Source organism: Madurella fahalii (assembly GCF_045866475.1).
Source record: "Madurella fahalii IFM 68171 DNA, scaffold_5, whole genome shotgun sequence".
Lineage (NCBI taxonomy): Eukaryota > Fungi > Ascomycota > Sordariomycetes > Sordariales > Madurella > Madurella fahalii.
In genome coordinates this window covers 2,816,352-2,833,383 of record NW_027263975.1, presented here as the reverse complement: position 1 = coordinate 2,833,383, position 17,032 = coordinate 2,816,352, and the positions used below count along the sequence as shown (strand labels likewise).

The 17,032-nt window shown below is 56.3% G+C and overlaps 6 protein-coding genes across 6 annotated transcripts; 4 read left to right on the top strand and 2 right to left on the bottom strand.

The window, feature by feature from the left end:
- Nucleotides 1-463: 463 nt before the first annotated feature.
- Nucleotides 464-1,244, top strand: MFIFM68171_09432 (N-acetyltransferase domain-containing protein; the record flags this gene model as incomplete). The annotated part of the gene is made up of 2 exons (XM_071064851.1): nt 464-770; nt 835-1,244. The coding sequence occupies 2 exons, from the start codon at nt 464-466 to the stop codon at nt 1,242-1,244; spliced, it is 717 nt and encodes a 238-aa protein (XP_070920952.1).
- Nucleotides 1,245-2,027: 783 nt separating this feature from the next.
- Nucleotides 2,028-3,381, bottom strand: MFIFM68171_09431 (FAD-binding PCMH-type domain-containing protein; the record flags this gene model as incomplete). The annotated part of the gene is made up of 2 exons (XM_071064850.1): nt 2,028-2,749; nt 2,886-3,381. The coding sequence occupies 2 exons, from the start codon at nt 3,379-3,381 to the stop codon at nt 2,028-2,030; spliced, it is 1,218 nt and encodes a 405-aa protein (XP_070920951.1).
- Nucleotides 3,382-5,271: 1,890 nt separating this feature from the next.
- Nucleotides 5,272-6,265, top strand: MFIFM68171_09430 (F-box domain-containing protein; the record flags this gene model as incomplete). Its single annotated transcript, XM_071064849.1, has 2 exons — nt 5,272-5,307; nt 5,369-6,265. The coding sequence occupies 2 exons, from the start codon at nt 5,272-5,274 to the stop codon at nt 6,263-6,265; spliced, it is 933 nt and encodes a 310-aa protein (XP_070920950.1).
- A 2,921-nt stretch (nt 6,266-9,186) lies between these two features.
- MFIFM68171_09429 (Major facilitator superfamily domain-containing protein) lies at nt 9,187-11,368 on the top strand (the record flags this gene model as incomplete). The annotated part of the gene is made up of 3 exons (XM_071064848.1): nt 9,187-9,615; nt 9,665-10,048; nt 10,100-11,368. The coding sequence occupies 3 exons, from the start codon at nt 9,187-9,189 to the stop codon at nt 11,366-11,368; spliced, it is 2,082 nt and encodes a 693-aa protein (XP_070920949.1).
- A 1,142-nt stretch (nt 11,369-12,510) lies between these two features.
- MFIFM68171_09428 (Phosphoglycerate mutase) lies at nt 12,511-14,552 on the bottom strand (the record flags this gene model as incomplete). The annotated part of the gene is made up of 2 exons (XM_071064847.1): nt 12,511-14,455; nt 14,521-14,552. The coding sequence occupies 2 exons, from the start codon at nt 14,550-14,552 to the stop codon at nt 12,511-12,513; spliced, it is 1,977 nt and encodes a 658-aa protein (XP_070920948.1).
- Nucleotides 14,553-15,546: 994 nt separating this feature from the next.
- GPI8 (glycosylphosphatidylinositol anchor biosynthesis) lies at nt 15,547-16,797 on the top strand (the record flags this gene model as incomplete). Its single annotated transcript, XM_071064846.1, has 2 exons — nt 15,547-16,088; nt 16,155-16,797. 2 exons carry the CDS (start codon nt 15,547-15,549, stop codon nt 16,795-16,797), a joined length of 1,185 nt encoding a protein of 394 aa, XP_070920947.1.
- Nucleotides 16,798-17,032: the final 235 nt, after the last annotated feature.

Here is a 17,032-nt window from a genome sequence, read left to right as displayed (position 1 = left end):
CTTTATTGCCCAGCTGAAAATGCGTCGAGTTTACGCAACCCTTGCCCCCGTCTTTCTCTTCGCCCCAGCTAGCTCAACTCAAACCGCGGCGAGTGGCACCGGCGGAGCTCGGAGCCGTGAGCCTCGAAATATGCGTCTTCCGAACAACGCCTCGTGCGAAATGCGAGATCGCGGTGAGATTTTTCGTTGTTTCACGTGAGGAGCGATGTCGCGCACTAGCACCACGCATCGCCGCGCATCTTGGGCCATGCGAGGAAAAGGAGTTAAGGATCTGTTGGTTCCTCTGAACAACCCAACGCATTCAATATAAAAGCTGTTGCCCTTCCTAGCCCCCAAGTGCGCCCCGTTGGTCGTTCTCGCCGTTTTCTTCACATCGCTCGCCCTGGAAAGCCCAAAAAAAATTAAAGAAAAAGGACGGAAGGGGAGAGAAAAAAAAAATAAAAAGCCTTGTCCGGCAATCGCAATGAGTCCCCGATTGGGTCTTCCGTCGGACATTGAGGCCGTCACCAATGCGGTCATCAGGACAATGCCGCTAGACCCGCAATGGGAGTACCGCTTTCCCTACCGCCACCAGTACCCCGAAGACCACTACAAGTACACGAGGATGCTGTTTGAGTATTTCCTGGACCCGTCGTATGACGACTGGCTGGTCATGGTGGCCGAAGACAACCTCGAGCCCGGGAGCACTGCTTCGGTCGTCTCATTCGGCGTCTTCAATGTCTCGTATCTCAATAAGAGACGATACGGCCCCGGTTACAAGCCTCAGGATCGCAAGTCTTTGCTCGTTAGCCCGAGCGGCTGATTTTTGTGGCGTGTTTTACTGACACTCGACAGCCGTGACCGAGGTCGAGAAGCGGGGCGGCAAGACTCGACGGGATGCCAACCACAAACATTACAACGAGTTCTGGCACGGCCAAATCAGGGCGTACAAGAAACTGTTCGCTCCACTCGGCCCTGAGCAGGTCCATCTGCAGATTCTCGGCACTTTGCCCGAGTTCCAAAGGCGAGGCCACGCTTCGTCACTGTGTAGGTGGGCTATGGAACTGGCCCTCAGAGATTCGCTGAAGGACATATCGGTCATGGCCAGCCCTATGGGGTACAATCTGTACACGTGGCTGGGCTTCAAGAAGGTCGCGACCTTCTACATCCAGGTTCCCGGAGAAGAGGAGAGGGTGGTACTGCAGGCGATGATGTACACGCCCGAAGTAGTGCCGGATGCCGAAGGCGGATGTATGGTGATTTGAACCGTCATGACAATCGAAAGATGGGTGATATTGGCGTCGGGCGGAACCAGGTCGGGGAATAGATTGGGCGCGGGCTGGGAAGTCGGCAACACGCCATCATCTGGCTTCATTGGGGAAACGGCTTTTAGAAGTACACGCGGGGTTGTTTTCTGCACAGCCCATCTGAGTGGGACATGACCTGAAGACCACGGGAGTGACTTCGCCTTGCTATTTAGATCCGAAAGTCCTGCCCGTTCCGCTCCATGGATCGCCTCGTAGACGCAAGGGCCACCGATACACCCCTACCTGAATCAAGCTAGGCCTTGACCGAAATCCCGTTTAAAAAGACAGGGATTGGGCAAACAATAGCCGGGCACGCCTTGAGACACAAGATGGCAAAACAGCCCGTGCCGCGTCATGGTTCGTCACGGTTTTGTCATGCCCACATACCGTACCTAGCCTCAGTATGCCAGGAACTATGGAGAGACGCACTGCTTCAGACCAGTTAAATCCCACGTTACTTACAATACGTGCCTCGAGGCCATCAGGCGCTCTCGCAACATGGCCTAAAAAAGAAAAGCTATGTGCGCCTTGTCGAGTCTTAGCTCCTACTATTACAAAGGGAAGCTCAAGAGTCAGCGTTGGTATGCATCTTGCGTGTTTATACCCTAGCTCATCCTCTACGGTGCGATAACCCTACAACAATTAAATCACGTCTTTCCTTGTATTCTAGAGCTCTGTATGCTCAATATTCTCTTTATCCTTCACCATACACAACCTCCCATTCTCTCTCTCTTCCCAGCGCTACTCCCGACGGCTGTTTTTGCTCTGCTTTATACTCTCCAGTCTGGGATAATGACTCCCATAAAATTTGGTTTGGAAGTCCGGCTGCGCCACGTCAGCTTCGTTGAGGTAAGCCCCACCATTTGGTGCCACCTTCTCCAGTTCGTTGAGGTAATCGTTCGTGATCTTATCCACCCGGGCTAGGCTAGCGTCCCAGTCTTGATAGTCCATAGGAAGACCAAAGAAGAGATTGAACATAGATTCCCGGAGATAGGGGTTCACTGCTACCTCGTCGGGCGAGGAGATGCCGCTCCTAGTGGTATCGACATTAAAGCTGACTCCGGTAAGGAGGGTTTGCAAGCCAATGCGACCTAAGATGGCGACCAGCCCGTCGGGGTCACTCTCGAGTAGAGAGCGAGAGATGAGCCGACCGCCAGGGATGTAGTCCGATACGTTCCACATACCGGGTGCTCTCTCATATGTGCCCAAGAATGTAGGTGTCTCGAAGGAAGAGTAATTATACGCCAGTTGGACGTCTTTGAGAATGGAAAGGGTAGGCAGTAGCAAGTCGTCGAGTTCTTCCTTGTGCAGACCCATCGCGGTACGAGCCTCGAGGTAGAACCCGACCGGGCTGAGGACCCAGAGGATGTAGATCCCCCGGTCAACGAGGGCCGGCAGTTGTATAGTGATGAAGGCCTTGAAGGCGGCGTGAATGGCGTCTGTGCTGGCTTCACTATTGGGGACTATTATAACCGCGCTAGATGTGTATGTCTCTGTGAAAGCTTTGACTGTCATAGACACCACGACGCCGAAGGTACCGCCGCCGCCCCCCCGCAAGGCCCAGTAAAGATCGGGATGATGGGTCCTGTTTGCCGTAACCAGCTCCGTCTCCATCGGCTGTGATAACGGTCCATTCGAGCACTTGGTCCGCGCTCAGGCCGTGCACCGAGGAGAGGGCCGAGATGCCCCCGCCCTGAGTGTAACCACCCGCGATGCCCACGGTTGGACAATTTCCGCCGACCACTACCATGTTGTGGGAGTCTGCGAAGCGGAAGGCTTCGATGGGAAGCACACCCGCTCCCATCTTGATCGCGGGTTCAGTGTAGGTTGACGCGCGGTAATCGAGCAGCTCTATAGACTTGAAGTTGTGAGTCCACAGAGCAAGGGAATGGGCGCCGGTGGATCTGCCGAGATAATCATGACCGGTATTGCGGATAACCAGCCGGATGTTGTGCTGCTGGGCAAAGCTGATACCTCTTTGCAAGTGGATAGGATCAGTCGCGTTGATGGCATACACGAAATGATTCCCGATGGTGCAAGGAGTCGTACGATCAAGCCAGGGGTTGCAGCTGTTGTTGCTAAAAGGGTAGGCCATAGGAGACGAAGACGATGTCAGGTGCGTTTCTGGGAAGAACCAGACATCGCGCAGCTCGTTGCATTTTGCCTCATCGAACGTCGAGATATTGTTCAATGTCCGAGGGGAGGTAATGACATCTTGGCAAGCGGCTGCAATGGGAATTGTTTCAATAAGTCTGCCATTGACGGTTGCGTTCAGGGCGGCCCACTCCGCTGGGCTGGGCCACGATACATCCCCTGGGATGGACCGACATCCATCAGAGGGGGAGCCGTCACTGGCGGCAAAAGTCCTCGCCGCCGATGACAACAAGAAGAGATGAAGAAAGCTGCGGGTCCGGGCGCAACGCATTGTGACCATGGTTTGGAAATTGGACCAATTCAGACGAAACCATAAAAGGCCTTAAGAGGTCAACTATAAGTACCTACCGTAGTACACCACGAGAACCTGGCGGTGTAGAAGCAGCACGCCCTTGGCAATAAAACAAGAGCACGAGATAACCGCGCCACACAAGTCAGAATCCTTTGTGCCAACGTCGAATGGGTTTTCTAAGTTCTAACATCTCATCCCCACTCGCTCTCCACATGAACACACTTGACCGGCGATCGTGGAGTTGGTCGGTCTGACTGGAAGGTTTTTGCTACCTTTACCCCTCTCTAGGTGTGTCCAGGGCACTCTCGCTGTCGACGAGGAGTCGGTCTGTGTGACTAGAAGTGTTGTGCTATCTCTGCCTCTCCCAAGGTGTGGCTTCTCTTGTCGACAAGGAATTGGTCAGGTGGAGAGATGTAGAAGATTCAATTTCACAAAAGACAACAGGAACCACTGTGTAATTAGGTGTGGAGAAAGGAAACTGTCTAATGCTAGTAATGTAGATCCACCCGTGATCCCTTGGTACCACCTTAGGTTGGAGATAAAATCCGGCATCGTGATTTCGGATTTATCGCCATCATCGTGTACCTAGTAACTTTCTCCATGGCGTCGGTCAAACACCGGAGGGCAGAAACTATACCACACCGTCATCATCTTTTCCAAGCCCGTTTTCACCGCAACCTAGCCGATCACCTAGGTAAGGTAGGTTAAGTACGCAAAAGGAAGTGGCAGAGGTGTGTACTATATGCAGGAACAGAATATACATACAAGGACAGTCGAGGCTCTTACCATCCACTGCCAACCGGATCCTGGGGCCAAAGAATATAAGTCCGAAAGATATTTGGACTGAGCTGCTTAAAAGGCGTGGGTGGACGCCCGGAAACGGATTAGTGCGGCTTATGTGTCTCATGTCGTCCGGGTCGCTGCGCTTCTAACCGGGGACTGCACTACAATTTCTACAAATAATGAGACTCGAGATGTACATGCTATAATTTCGGTCTTCCTAAAGAATGGGAAGAGGCGGAGGCACTTAGGGCTTATGCCGCAAGGGAAAACGGACAAGAAGTACCTTACCTAGCGTAGGTTAAGCGCTTTCAGATGCTGAGCGGTTCTAATGGGAGTGTGATCAAGAATCACCATTGCCATTTGCCACTCTGATCTTCGGATATGTTCTGCATGTCGTATGGGATAACTGGTAGTAGCAGTCTGGAAGGTGATGGAAGTTTGGTGGTTCATCTTGGTTAGCCACAGCTGTGGCGCGGGGCAGCGGGTGTATAAATAACCCCGGCACTTCGTTGCATCATCGGTTCCAGATCCTTTCCGCGCGCAAAGAAACGCCACTTTCCGAACACGACCACCACCTTCAATACCTTGTGATACCAACTCGCAAGCGACACCACCCCGGTTCGGAACACTCGTGTTCCTGTATAAATATCATGGTGACTCAACCGAGCTAAACCCGACGGCACCCCGCCATTCGATCCAACGCCGCTTCACTAATTACTACCAATTCATATAACATCAAACCCCAACCCTCATTCCATGGAACGCCAAACGATCGACTCCTTACCCAACGAGGTTCGTCCGCTCCGTCTCCCTCACCGCCAATCGCTGCAACTCTGCTGACGCCTAACCACAGCTCCTACACTCAATCCTCACCAACCTCCCGACCCGCTTCCTCCTCCCCCTTGTCGCCGTGAGCCGCCACTTCCACTCCGTCACCCTCCGCGTCTTGAGACAGCGCCTGCACCGTGCCACCTCGCTGCCTGACCGTCGCCTGATACTCGAGTGCTACCACCCGTCTGAGAAGCTTTACACACCTTACCTCTCCTGCGATTACCTCTACACCGACAACCTCGAAGGGCTAGACGAGGCGTCTAAAGCCGAGGGCAAGCTCCTGGAGCCGACGGCGCTAGGGGGCGGCCTGGCGGGTGTATACTCGCACTTCCGGCCGGTGGAGCACGAGGAGAACAGGAGGGCGAGGCCAAGGGGGCGGTACACGCGGCGGGGCCAGCGCGGTAGCGGCAGTCTGGGGCAGGGGACCGCTGCGGCGGGAGGGGGGAGCGGGGGGGACGTCTTGCTCCCTTACATCGACGTCTACCTCGACAGCGACGAGCTCTTCTCGCAACTCTGTGCGATCACCAACCTTGTCCGGGTGGGCCCCAAGCCGGGCCTGTTCCTCAGCCATGTGAACATCAGCGACGTGGTGATTCGCGTCTGGCGCGCCTGGTTAGCCAGGCAGGCTGCGGCCGGCGGGCGCCCGCAGGCGGGGCGGGAAGTGCAGGATGAGGACTCGGTGCTGTGGGCCGACACGAGCCGCACCGTCGGGCTGCGTTTCCGCGTGACCGAAAAGGATATCCGGGACGAGCACCCTGTGCTGGTGGCCAACAACGAGGAGCTGCCGGTGGCATACCGGCTTGAGTTTGAGGAGGTGCTAATACGGGCCGGCACGCTGCTGATGATGGTGGAGAAGGAGGAGGCGCAGAGGGAGTCAATCCCCGAAGGTAAAGCTCTTGTTATCGCATCATTTGTTTGACGTTTGAGGAACTGCATTGTGATGTGACATGAGGGGCATGGCGTAAAAAGATGAACCACATTTGGTTTGCCGGCTTCCTGAAGTTCTGGTGATCAAGACGATGGCTCGAGCATCGAAACAAGGCCGCTTTGCGTGTGGCTTCCCCAAAAACTTCTGGCCAATTTAGCCGCGATGGTCTTCTGGGAGTCTGCCAAAAATACCTCCAACAAGTTGTGTTTCGCCCGATAGTCGAAACGAATCAAGATGGGTGCTGAAGGACTGGTCGGCATTGGGCCAAAACTATCAGATCTTGGCATCACCTAAGCAAATCTGTGTTTTCTTTGCTGAGGGCAAACTTAGCTCACGGTTTACCCTTCCGAGGGTGTTCAGGTTTCTTCTTCGAGCCACAAGACCCTGGGTCCGTACCCGCCCAGTATGTACCCCTGAGAGAGCCAGTCAGCTATACTGGGGGTGGGCCCTCAAGCGCGACAGAAGACACGCAAACGGCGCTGTTCACGCCGCTCAACTATCGCATCTTCTAGCCTGGGCGGTGTAGCTCTTGTGGCAATTGGCTCTAGAGCGGCTGACGAAACGAACTGTGTCGACAATCAGGATGGATAGCGCGGGATGAGAGTCGCAGATCACAAAACATCTGGGTATAGACGAGATCTCAGAGGATGAGTTGTGTGATTTTTGTCCATAGTGATGTTGACCTGAAGAGTTTACGGAATCGAGAGGTTCGAGGATCTCGCTTTCCACATTCCTGGAAATCAGGCGGCGGCAGCCGTTGCCGGGTACATGTGATGCATGATCGCCTCCAGGGTCCCGCATGGTCTGGCTTCATCACCTTCATGCTCGTGTGGTAATACTTGGTCCAAAACCCGGTAAGGTGATGGCCGGGCTAACGTCTAATATGCCTTGATAACCATGAGGAAACAATCGGAAACCTTGGTAACGGGTTTGGTCGTGCCGTTCCTATTTTTGCCCACCAGCGTATGAGACTCAGTAAAGTTACCTTAGACGGCCTATCCATCCTCCATCTGTGCTGGGGTAGCAGGTGAGTTCGTTGTTCGCTGGATCCTTGGTACTGTACCTTCTAGGTCAAGTCACGACATCTTGAGCCCCTTCAAATCGGAGTTCTTGTCTGTAGAAGAAGCACTGCTTAGGGAATTGTACACTAGGAGGGATCGAGATGCCATGCTTGGGCTTTGCTGACCAATCCGCTCGTGATGGAGCTGCTCTTACCCCTGCCAAGCCCCTTCCAGCACCCCTGTACCAACGTCATCGGCATCGGCTCTTGTCGACCTTTACGACGCATGGCCTACACGTATGCTTCTTCTGACCGATTGCGACAGATCTTGACACATCGGGACGCTGAGTCTGGCAGTTTTCGTTCTCTCTTTCTTTTTTTGCATTTTCGTCCGAATTCGCAAGCCCGGATGTCTCGGCGGAGGCCGCACTCGCCAAGCAGCATCACCTGTTGGAGTTCGATCCTCGATCCAGGCATGGCGCAGGAACGCGTCCCTCCCCAAGAGGAGCAGCGATGGCTGGCTGACCCAATTGAGAATTTTCAGCGGTGAAGACGCGCTGGAGAGTCCCAGTCAGCCGGGCAAGCCGCAGTTAAAGGCGCTCCAAAGGCGCAGAAAACTGCTCGATGCAAAAGTAAGGAGAAGCTCGTGTCCCACCGGGAAGTGACAGGCCCGGGGCCCAACCGGCTAGCGTGCCTGCCCCGCTTTGCCCTGACTGGCTTGTCCCCGCCCTCGGGTCCTCGACGACAAGGCTCCTTCCTGAAGACCGTTGATGAAGCCAGGGAAGGTACAGGTCAGCGGGATAATTTTCTCCAGACAAGCATTCCGTATCCCTGCCGAGCAAAATCTCGTCACGCTCTTTTTGTCGATAGAAACCCAATCATGGATAGGTACAGACAGTACCGAGACACACAGAGCACACCGCACAAACCCCGCCCGCGTCAATTGGGGTTTCAGCCTCTTGCTGGCCCCTGCGCTCGCTTGGGACGAGTGCGAGCGGGAAGTCCACCGGCCTGGTCATAGCGGGCCTGATCACCGTCCCATCCGACCGGGACAGGGGAGGCCAGGACGGGCCAGGGCGGGCCAGGGCGATGGTTAGATCCTTTGGATCTGACACCCAGATGCCGATTTCGCGTGGACGGCTCAGACCAATAGCCAATAGCGGGTCCGGGAATCCGGCTCCCGGTGCACCCTCCGCTCTTTCTGGTCCGCCCCGGGTGCATGAAGGAGGGGATCCCTGCTCCAGGAATGTACTGCAGTACGGATCTCGTTGTTGCCTCATGCCCCAAGTTGGGGGCACCGCAGTGGAGGTTGCTTGCTCTTCTCAGCATGCGCAACGCGCTGTCAGCAATGACATCCCTTGGATCCGTCCCTTCAGGTCGTTCGCATTCTCTGAATACCCCCAACGCTGTCTACCGTCGTCACCGCCAAGGGTACCTCGATCATGCATTTGATCGCCGTGTAGCCCTCCCTCCATCCCTGAGATTTTCACTCGTCTTCTTCTCGTACTGGTTGCCGTCATGCAAGCGTGCTTCCACTGCAGCTGACCATCCCACCATCATGACTCTCAAGAGCGTGAGGTCAATGCTCGCCTGACTTACCCTCCTTCTGCACAGTCGCGGGCAGCCACTCCTTTAATGCTAATCGTAGCCACTTTCTTACTATCATTGACTCCCCTTACGGCTCCTGTCCCTCCTTACGGCTCCTAGCCAACCATAGTCTCGTCTGCTGGACAGCGACGACGGACGACATTCCTTCACTGGACTCTACCTCCTCTGCGAGTTGAGGTGCCATTCAGTCTTTACTACGAAGTGCAGCGGGGTGGGCATGGATTTCGAGAAAGAACTGGACGTCGAGTTTGCTCGGCCGGGCGGGAGTGAGGACAAGATAAGGGGGAGGGGAGGAGGTCCAACCATGGCAATTCCGCCGCAGCCTCCAGCAAAAGAGTCGCCCAAACGACCGGCACCGTTGAAGTTGGATACCGCAGGCCGGGGGCCGAGTCCCACTGAGCCGCCGAACAGGCCGCTACCGCCCAGGCCGATGTCCAAGATTGATACATCTCGCCCGACAGCACAGCCTTCTGAAGCCCCGAATAAGCCAGCGCCGACACGGCCGCCACCATTTAGACCGCAGGCGCCTCTAACGATGAACCCTCCAACACGGCCCGGCACAGCAGCAACCCAGAAGTCAGGGACGACTGCGCCAATGAGATTTCCCGGGTCGACCAAGAGGTTATCCTGGACGTCGATTGCTTCGAGCAGGCGGCCTATCAAGTATGGCCAGGGGAAGTACAGCCGTGTCGAGCTGGTGCCGCAACCGAGCGATGATCCTGATGACCCTTTAGTAGGTTCAATGTCCTGACCGATTGGAACCCGTGCTGACCCTTCTCCAGAACTGGCCTGCGTGGAGAAAAGAGCTAAACTTTGCGTCCCTTTTACTAATGGTTGCCATGACGGGTGTGATGAAGACAATATTTATGACCGTTAATGCCCAGCTCGCCGAGAGCTATCAAGTTTCATATACGGCTGTTACAGCCTTAACTGGTGTTCCTCTTATTCTTTCGGCTTTTACAGGCTTCGTTTGTCTTGTGGCCGCGAGGATATGCGGCAAGAGACCACTTTACTTGGCCTCGCTGCTATTAGTGTTCATTGGCACGACATGGAACACCAACGTTGCGAGCAGCTATGCTCAGTGCATGGCCGCGAGAGTGTTCCAGGGACTAGGATGGGGTGCCTTTGACACCCTCATCCTTGGGTCAATCCAGGACACTTACTTTGTAAGCCCAGAGCATCCTCACGCGTCATTCCGCATCTGCTGACCGAGCCAGGAACACGAACGGGGTCTCCGCATCGCCATCTACTCGATCGTCGCCGTGGCGACGACGTGGGGGGCTCCCTTGATCGGAGGAGTCGCCTCGCAGAACCAGGCCGGCTTCAGCCTGCAGTTCACGATCCTCAGTGCCTTCTTCGTGGTGGCGGTGCCCGCCATTACGCTAGGCGCACCAGAAACCGTGTTTGACCGGGCTTATACCCTCGCCCAGACCCCGGCAACCGCCGCCAGCAGCAAATACAAGGCTTCGCTGCCCATCACCCCACGCCGCACCCTCTCGCTCGAAACCTTCAACAACTACATCGTCAAGCTAAAGCCGTACTCGTACAGCGGCCCGTACGATCTCACCACTCTTCTGCAAGCGCCCCGCGCCTTCGTCACGCCGACGACAACCCTCCTCGCCGTCGCCTCCCTCCTCCCGCACGCCGCGCTCTGGGGCCTCACCGCCTCGCTATCCCTCTTCTTCCGCCCGCTCCCATTCAACCTCCCGCCATCCAGCATCGGGGCACTCCTGACAGCCCCCTTCCTGCTTGCCACGGCGGTAGTAGCAGCCTCCTCTCTCCTCCCTCGCTTCCTGCGAAAGACGGCCGCCACCGCCTCCCACATCCCACCGATCCCAACGACCAAAAGAATCCCCTTCGTCAACCTCCCGCTCCCCAAATGCACCCTCGCCACAATCAACCTCACCTTTACCCCGAAAACCCACGTCGCCACCATCGCCCTGGGCTCGCTGCTCACCTTCATCGGCATCCTCACCTTCGGCTTGCACATCACGTCGGCGCTGACGCCGCGGCCGGATGAGGACCCGGTCCTGGCGGCGACCACGTCGGTGTACGCGCTCGGCTACCTCGCGCCGCGCGTCAACCTCGCGGCCGCCAGCTTCGTGCTCGGCCTGCTCGCGGCGGGCGCCCACGCGCTCGACGCGGCCGCCCGCCCCGCCGTCGCCGCCAGCACCGCCTTCACCAGCTCCAACCTCGGCGTCGCCCTCCGCAACACGGCCGACATGACCGCCGGCGTCGCCTGCTGGAGGGCGCTCTTCGCCGGCGTCTTCGTCCTCGCCCTCCCCGGCGCCGTGTGGGCTTCGCGCGACGGCCTGAGGGGCGTGTGCATCGGCATCGGGATCGCGCAGGTGGTCGTCGGGGCCGTGCTGGGGACGGTGTGGTGGCTCTGGGGGGAGGGGTTGGTGAGGAGGTGGGACGGGCGGGTCATGAAGTTGGTGGATTTGGAGATGCTGAGGAGGAACGGGAGCTTTTTTGATATGGATTGATGCGGATGATTACTGTCTCTCTCTCTCTCTCTCTCTCTCTTCCCTGCTGTGTCTGTTAATGAAGTGATGAGGTGAATGATTGACGATGATGATGGGGTGGTATTGCTGGAACTTGCCCGATATGGATCGGGGCTGGGCTGGTGGGCGGCATTGTGTTTTGGCTGGGATGGGTTGGGTTGGACGGCGGGCTTTCTCTCATTTTTTGTAAGGGACGGGTCGGCAATGATACCATGGACAATCTTTCTTTGTATTCTTTTCTGCGTACAATAGTTGTCTTGTCTCCCTTTCCCGCTTGAGCAGTTGGGCGAGCTGAGATACATATATATATGCAAGCAATTTGCAATCCCGAGATCATCTTCAAAGGAACCTTTCCGCTTCCCGCCGCGTAATTCCAGTTCTTCCAGTTTCGTGGGAACGGGCAGAGCACCTTTTCCAACTTCAGCCTGTTCGGCCTGCGCTGTCTCTCGTCGCAGAGGCTCGGCGGATAAAAACGGATGCGCTAGAGAGCCGAGTAAGGCTTCTAGAAGCCTGCTGCTTCTGGCTGCGGCCGGACATGGCCCGGCAGGTCGCCGCGTCGATCAAACGTGGGGAAGTGAAAGGGGTTATGGTTGCCCATGATCTGATCTGAGATCGGATGAGAAGAGATCGGATGAAGGGGCTCGGCAGCTGGCCCGACTCAGTTGACGATGCAAGCGATATGATTAACCCGTGGAAGCAAGTTGGACAATACTCTGGTGTGCAATGCCACTGTAACTGGGTGTCGACGGCTTCACACTGGCTTGTGGCCCGGAAGTGTAAGGCATAATGTAGTCGGAGCACGAGCATCAGGGACTTGGCACGATACCGACAACATCAAAGCCGTTAATTTTCTCTCTGGGGCATTTTGATTTTCCTGCAACGCCGGCTCCGCGTAGACCTGTTGTCCTGTTCCGCCAGAGGTCATTGCCTTCATTTTGATGTTCCTCCCATCCAAACCCCGCATCCATATCCCAGAATGGCCATCCTCCGCCTGGTATCGCAGTGAGTAAGTACGCGCTTGCTTTCCCTAGAGAGATGCTGCCCATATGTTGTAAACCCAAGATAACAAACATAAATGATCACGAGTATTTGAGCACTGCGGAATGCAATCCCGAATTCAAGTGCTACTGGCTCCGCTCAGTGACCGTCCATCGCCGCTTGGTGGAGCTGAGGTCTCGCATCCGGTCCGCCTCGTCCGGAGGGCACGGCCCGCCGCCCCAAAGTCCGCCATGTCCAACACCAAGCTGAGACGGCTCTCGCTTTGTCGGTGACTCGACGGAGACGGCGGTTATTGTCTCTGTAAATATCTCAACGGTACTGTTCGAAGCACTACTCCGCGAGTTTTCTGCCGTCACCTTGGGAACTTCCGGCTCTACATTTGCAAAGTTCGGGAGCAAGACATCGCCCTCTTCCTCTTCTTCTCGCGACGAGATGGGTGACCAGAGTCCTGGCGTCAGGATCCTAGGTCTTGCCGGAGAAAACGACGTTACGCCACTTCCGACTGTGATGCCGCTGAGAAGCGATGCGGCTCTGGGCGACGCATTGTTCGAGCCCCTTCTGAGACCGCTCAGCGCGGCGTTGGCCGACGAGTTTCTGCTCACAGAGCCGTCGTTCCACGATGAGTCGTGCGTTGGGCCGGAGAACGATAAGTGACGTCCACGGGGGCCATTGAACGCGCTCGCTATTGATGGGGGGCGCGTCGGTGTTGGCGTTTGCGCGGGAGATCGGAGATGTTCGGTGTTGGCGAATAACTTGAGATCATACAGTTCGTGGATGGGAGGGTTGGCTCCGGAACTACCGGAAGAATTTGAGTTGTAGTTATCACGGCTCGGTATGTTCGGCTTCCGGACCGCCATGGTTAGCGAAGCCATGCCCACGTCCATCAAAACGGGCTGGTGCGTGATGGCGCCTATCAGGGCGTTGCAGCCGGCTCCGTGGGAGACCAGAATGACGACTGCTTCTGTTTCCACATCTTCGGCGTCGTCCAAGAAGGAATCTGCCGACTCCTTTCTGAACTTGCGAGGGACGGCGGTGATCATCTCGGTTGGGTTCTCGGCTGTCGAATACCAATCCACCAGGCGCTGCACTCCTGCGCGGAACCGCTTGTGCATGTCTGGCCACTCTTCCGGGAAGGTCCCACCATCTCCCCAGTCCAGTGGGCCTCGCGTTGAGTCCCATTGATAATCGATATCGACACAGGCGTCCCGGGCGTGCGAGACATATCCCGGGGGGATAGTGTTGTTGTTACTGACGGCGTAGTGGGGGACGGGAGATACATAGCCCGGCGACTCTCGCCGCGGCGTCGACGGCCGCTGGTTGTGGCTACTGTGACTGCTGACGCTTGCACTCCTGGGCAACGTGCTGGTTAAGCTGTCCATGCTTTCCAAAGAGTCCGACTGGCTGCCGGTCGGCGGCGGACCCGGGCTAGACCGAGTGACCGGGCTCCAGAGCTGACTGCGGGAGTTTGAGTGGTTATGGGTGCTGAAGGTTGGATAATGGCTGTAATCCTCGCGCCGGAGGAGATCGGCCTTGGCACTAGCGATCATCATCAACGACCCTGGCGGCGGAGTGATCAACTCAAAGTAACCCGGAGAAAGCCATTCGCCTAGAAACCCATCAAGTCGCAACACTGACCGTCGTATCTTCACCTGCGAGTCCGGCCCCGCATCGGAGCCATTCGTACTCCGCACGTCAGTATTAATGGTCGGTCTAGGTCGGGCATCTTGGGTAGACGCTGGCGAAGGCGATTTGGCCAGGCAGCTCCTGGGGGCAAGCGGGGTGGAATCCTGGGCCAGACCGGCGCTGATGGCGATAGCTGTTTGTACGCATCGGAGAAACGGCGAGCTGTGCAGGACCACCTTGTATCTCTTGTGCTTCCGCTGTGCTGTGGGATCGTCGACTTGCGAGGCTGCCTTCTCATCTTCGTGGATTCGCTCGCGGAGAATGGAAGCTATTCTGACACCCAAGCTCTTTGCTTGTTGCCAGCCGCTATACGTGAGCGGTGGGTCGTACGGGGCGGGGGACGAAAGATGCCATTGCTTGTCGGCAGCGTCGAGTCGATATCCGTGTCTGTAGATGTTTAGTACTAGGCCATGACGTCGACGGACGATCTTGGCTGCTGCGGAGATGCCTACCTCACGACGAACAGAAACGCGGGAGGGGCCATGATTGATGATATATCTTGCTATGAACACGAAAATCCGGCAAAAAGGGTAATAGAGAATTGCTTTTGACTAGCTCCGGCCCCAATGAAGCTGGCGAGCTCGTCGAAATGGCCGTGGAGTTGGAGCTCCAACCCGCACGAAGTGGGGTTGCCGACCAGGATACGGAGCCGGGGTCTAAGAGGATCGTGGGGGGATGCGGGGTTCGATTTTCCAGTCGGGAAGCAAAGCGAGCGAGGAGAATAGCACCTTTTGTCGAGGTGCCTGTAAACTTCTTGTACTGACTGCGTCAGATCCAATATCTGGCTCCGAGCCCTTGGCTACAGCGTTAGTCGGCTCAAACCGCGTCACGAGGGACTGCAATGATGGAATAAATGGTTTGCCTCGTTGGATCCTTTGGGGGTTGGGGCAGCTAATAGTGCAGTCCGGGAGGGGCCAACTGATGATGTGCAGAGATGGCGCGGCCTGAAACGAGGCAGTACCGAGTCCTCCAGCTTCTAGGGCAGCGTGCTCCCCGGGTTCCCCTCTTGCTGCATGTCTCCTCACCCAAGGAAGTCAGTAAAAGGAACACCGTCATCTCACGGCCTTGCTGCTAAAAGGAGAACTGCGTCACTGGTCACATGTTCTACCGGCGGCCCGCTGACTGCGCGTGTGACCTTCTCTGTTCTGGGTCTCTGGGCAGTTTCACATGGCGACGGATCCGTCTGAAAAACAGGGGTCAATTGAACATGGGTCTGATGGATGCTGCTGTGCAGCCCCGGACGTGTCAGGATACGGCAAGGCTTATGTAACCAGCGCTAGAGTGCTCTCGGTTAGGGGTCGTGACCCTTCCGGACGGCAACGCGAGTGCGCAGCAGATGACAATTACCATCGCAGAAATCAACACGCCCGGCGGCTCAGTCTCGGAGACTCCGGATGGCAGCATTCGGCACGCGATTGTGACCAAAGTTTTAACTGTAAACATCCACCTACCGGGCCCGCGCCGTTGTCGCACCAAAGATGAAGCTGTCGGGCCTGCTTGCCTTGCCGGCGCTTCTCGGCGCGGCGCTCCTTGGACCGGCCATACTTGTCGGCGCCGAGCACACGAGCAATTGGGCTGTGTTGGTCTGTACGTCCCGATTCTGGTTCAACTACCGGCATTTGGCAAATGTTCTCTCCATCTACCGAACCGTAAAGCGGCTTGGCATCCCCGACTCGCAGATCATCCTGATGCTTCCCGACGACATGGCCTGTAACCCGCGCAATGCCTTCCCCGGGACCGTCTACTCTAACGCCGATCGCGCTGTCGACCTCTATGGCGACAACATCGAGGTGGACTACAGGGGGTACGAGGTGACGGTGGAGAACTTTATTCGGCTGCTGACGGACCGGGTGGGAGATGAGATGCCACGGAGCAAGAGGCTCTTGACGGACGACCGGAGCAACATCCTGGTGTACATGACGGGGCATGGCGGAAACGAGTTTCTCAAGTTCCAGGATGCCGAGGAAATTGGCGCATTCGATTTGGCGGACGCCTTTGAGCAGATGTGGGAGAAGAAAAGGTAGGTCGCGAGCTCTGCGCCTCCCCTCAGCTCAGAGGTATCGCTGCTGACCCCTCCCTACCACAGATACCACGAGATCCTGTTCATGATCGACACATGCCAGGCCAACACCATGTACAGTAAGCTGTACTCTCCCAACATTATTGCGACGGGCTCATCCGAATTGGACCAATCTTCGTATTCACACCACGCCGACAACGACATTGGAGTCGCCGTCATCGATCGGTACACATACTACAACCTCGAGTTCCTCGAGACCGAAGTGCGTGACACTAGCAGCAAGAAGACCCTGGGGGATCTGTTTGATAGCTACACGTACGAGAAGATCCACTCACACGCCGGCGTGCGGTACGATCTGTTCCGCGGCGGTGCTGAAGCGGCTCGCAGCCGCCTCGTTACCGACTTCTTTGGCAATGTTCAGGATGTCGAGGTCGACGGAGCCAAGAACACCACGCTTGAGGAGGACCTGCTCTCGCTAAGCAGGACAATCGCGGCACTCCACCGCAAGGCTGAAGAGGAGGAGGCTGCGTCGAACAGGAACGCCACGAGCGAGTCAACAGCCCACCCCCTTACGCTGAAGAAGAAGCAGTCTGCAAAACCCCTTACCGATGAGAACTGGTGGACCAAGAAGATATTCGGGGCTACGGCAGTAGCGGGCTGCGCATTGCTGTGGGGATTGAGCTCATTTCTTGAAGGGCTCGGGAGGTGAGAGTACTATTGAATAGAGTCTTTATTTTTTGTTATTAGCATTGATTCCTGAATTACATTTCAATAACGTTATCTCATGCAATGTATGTTTGCATGCACTGGAGACTACGTAAAGATAACCTTAGTCACCAGACATCTACCCTCTACTGTTAACAAGTCGCCTCGTAAGCGCAAAATGAAGAATTCCTCGGACGGCTCGTGGGAGACTTTTGTCCCTAGAGGGTTAGGGTTAAACG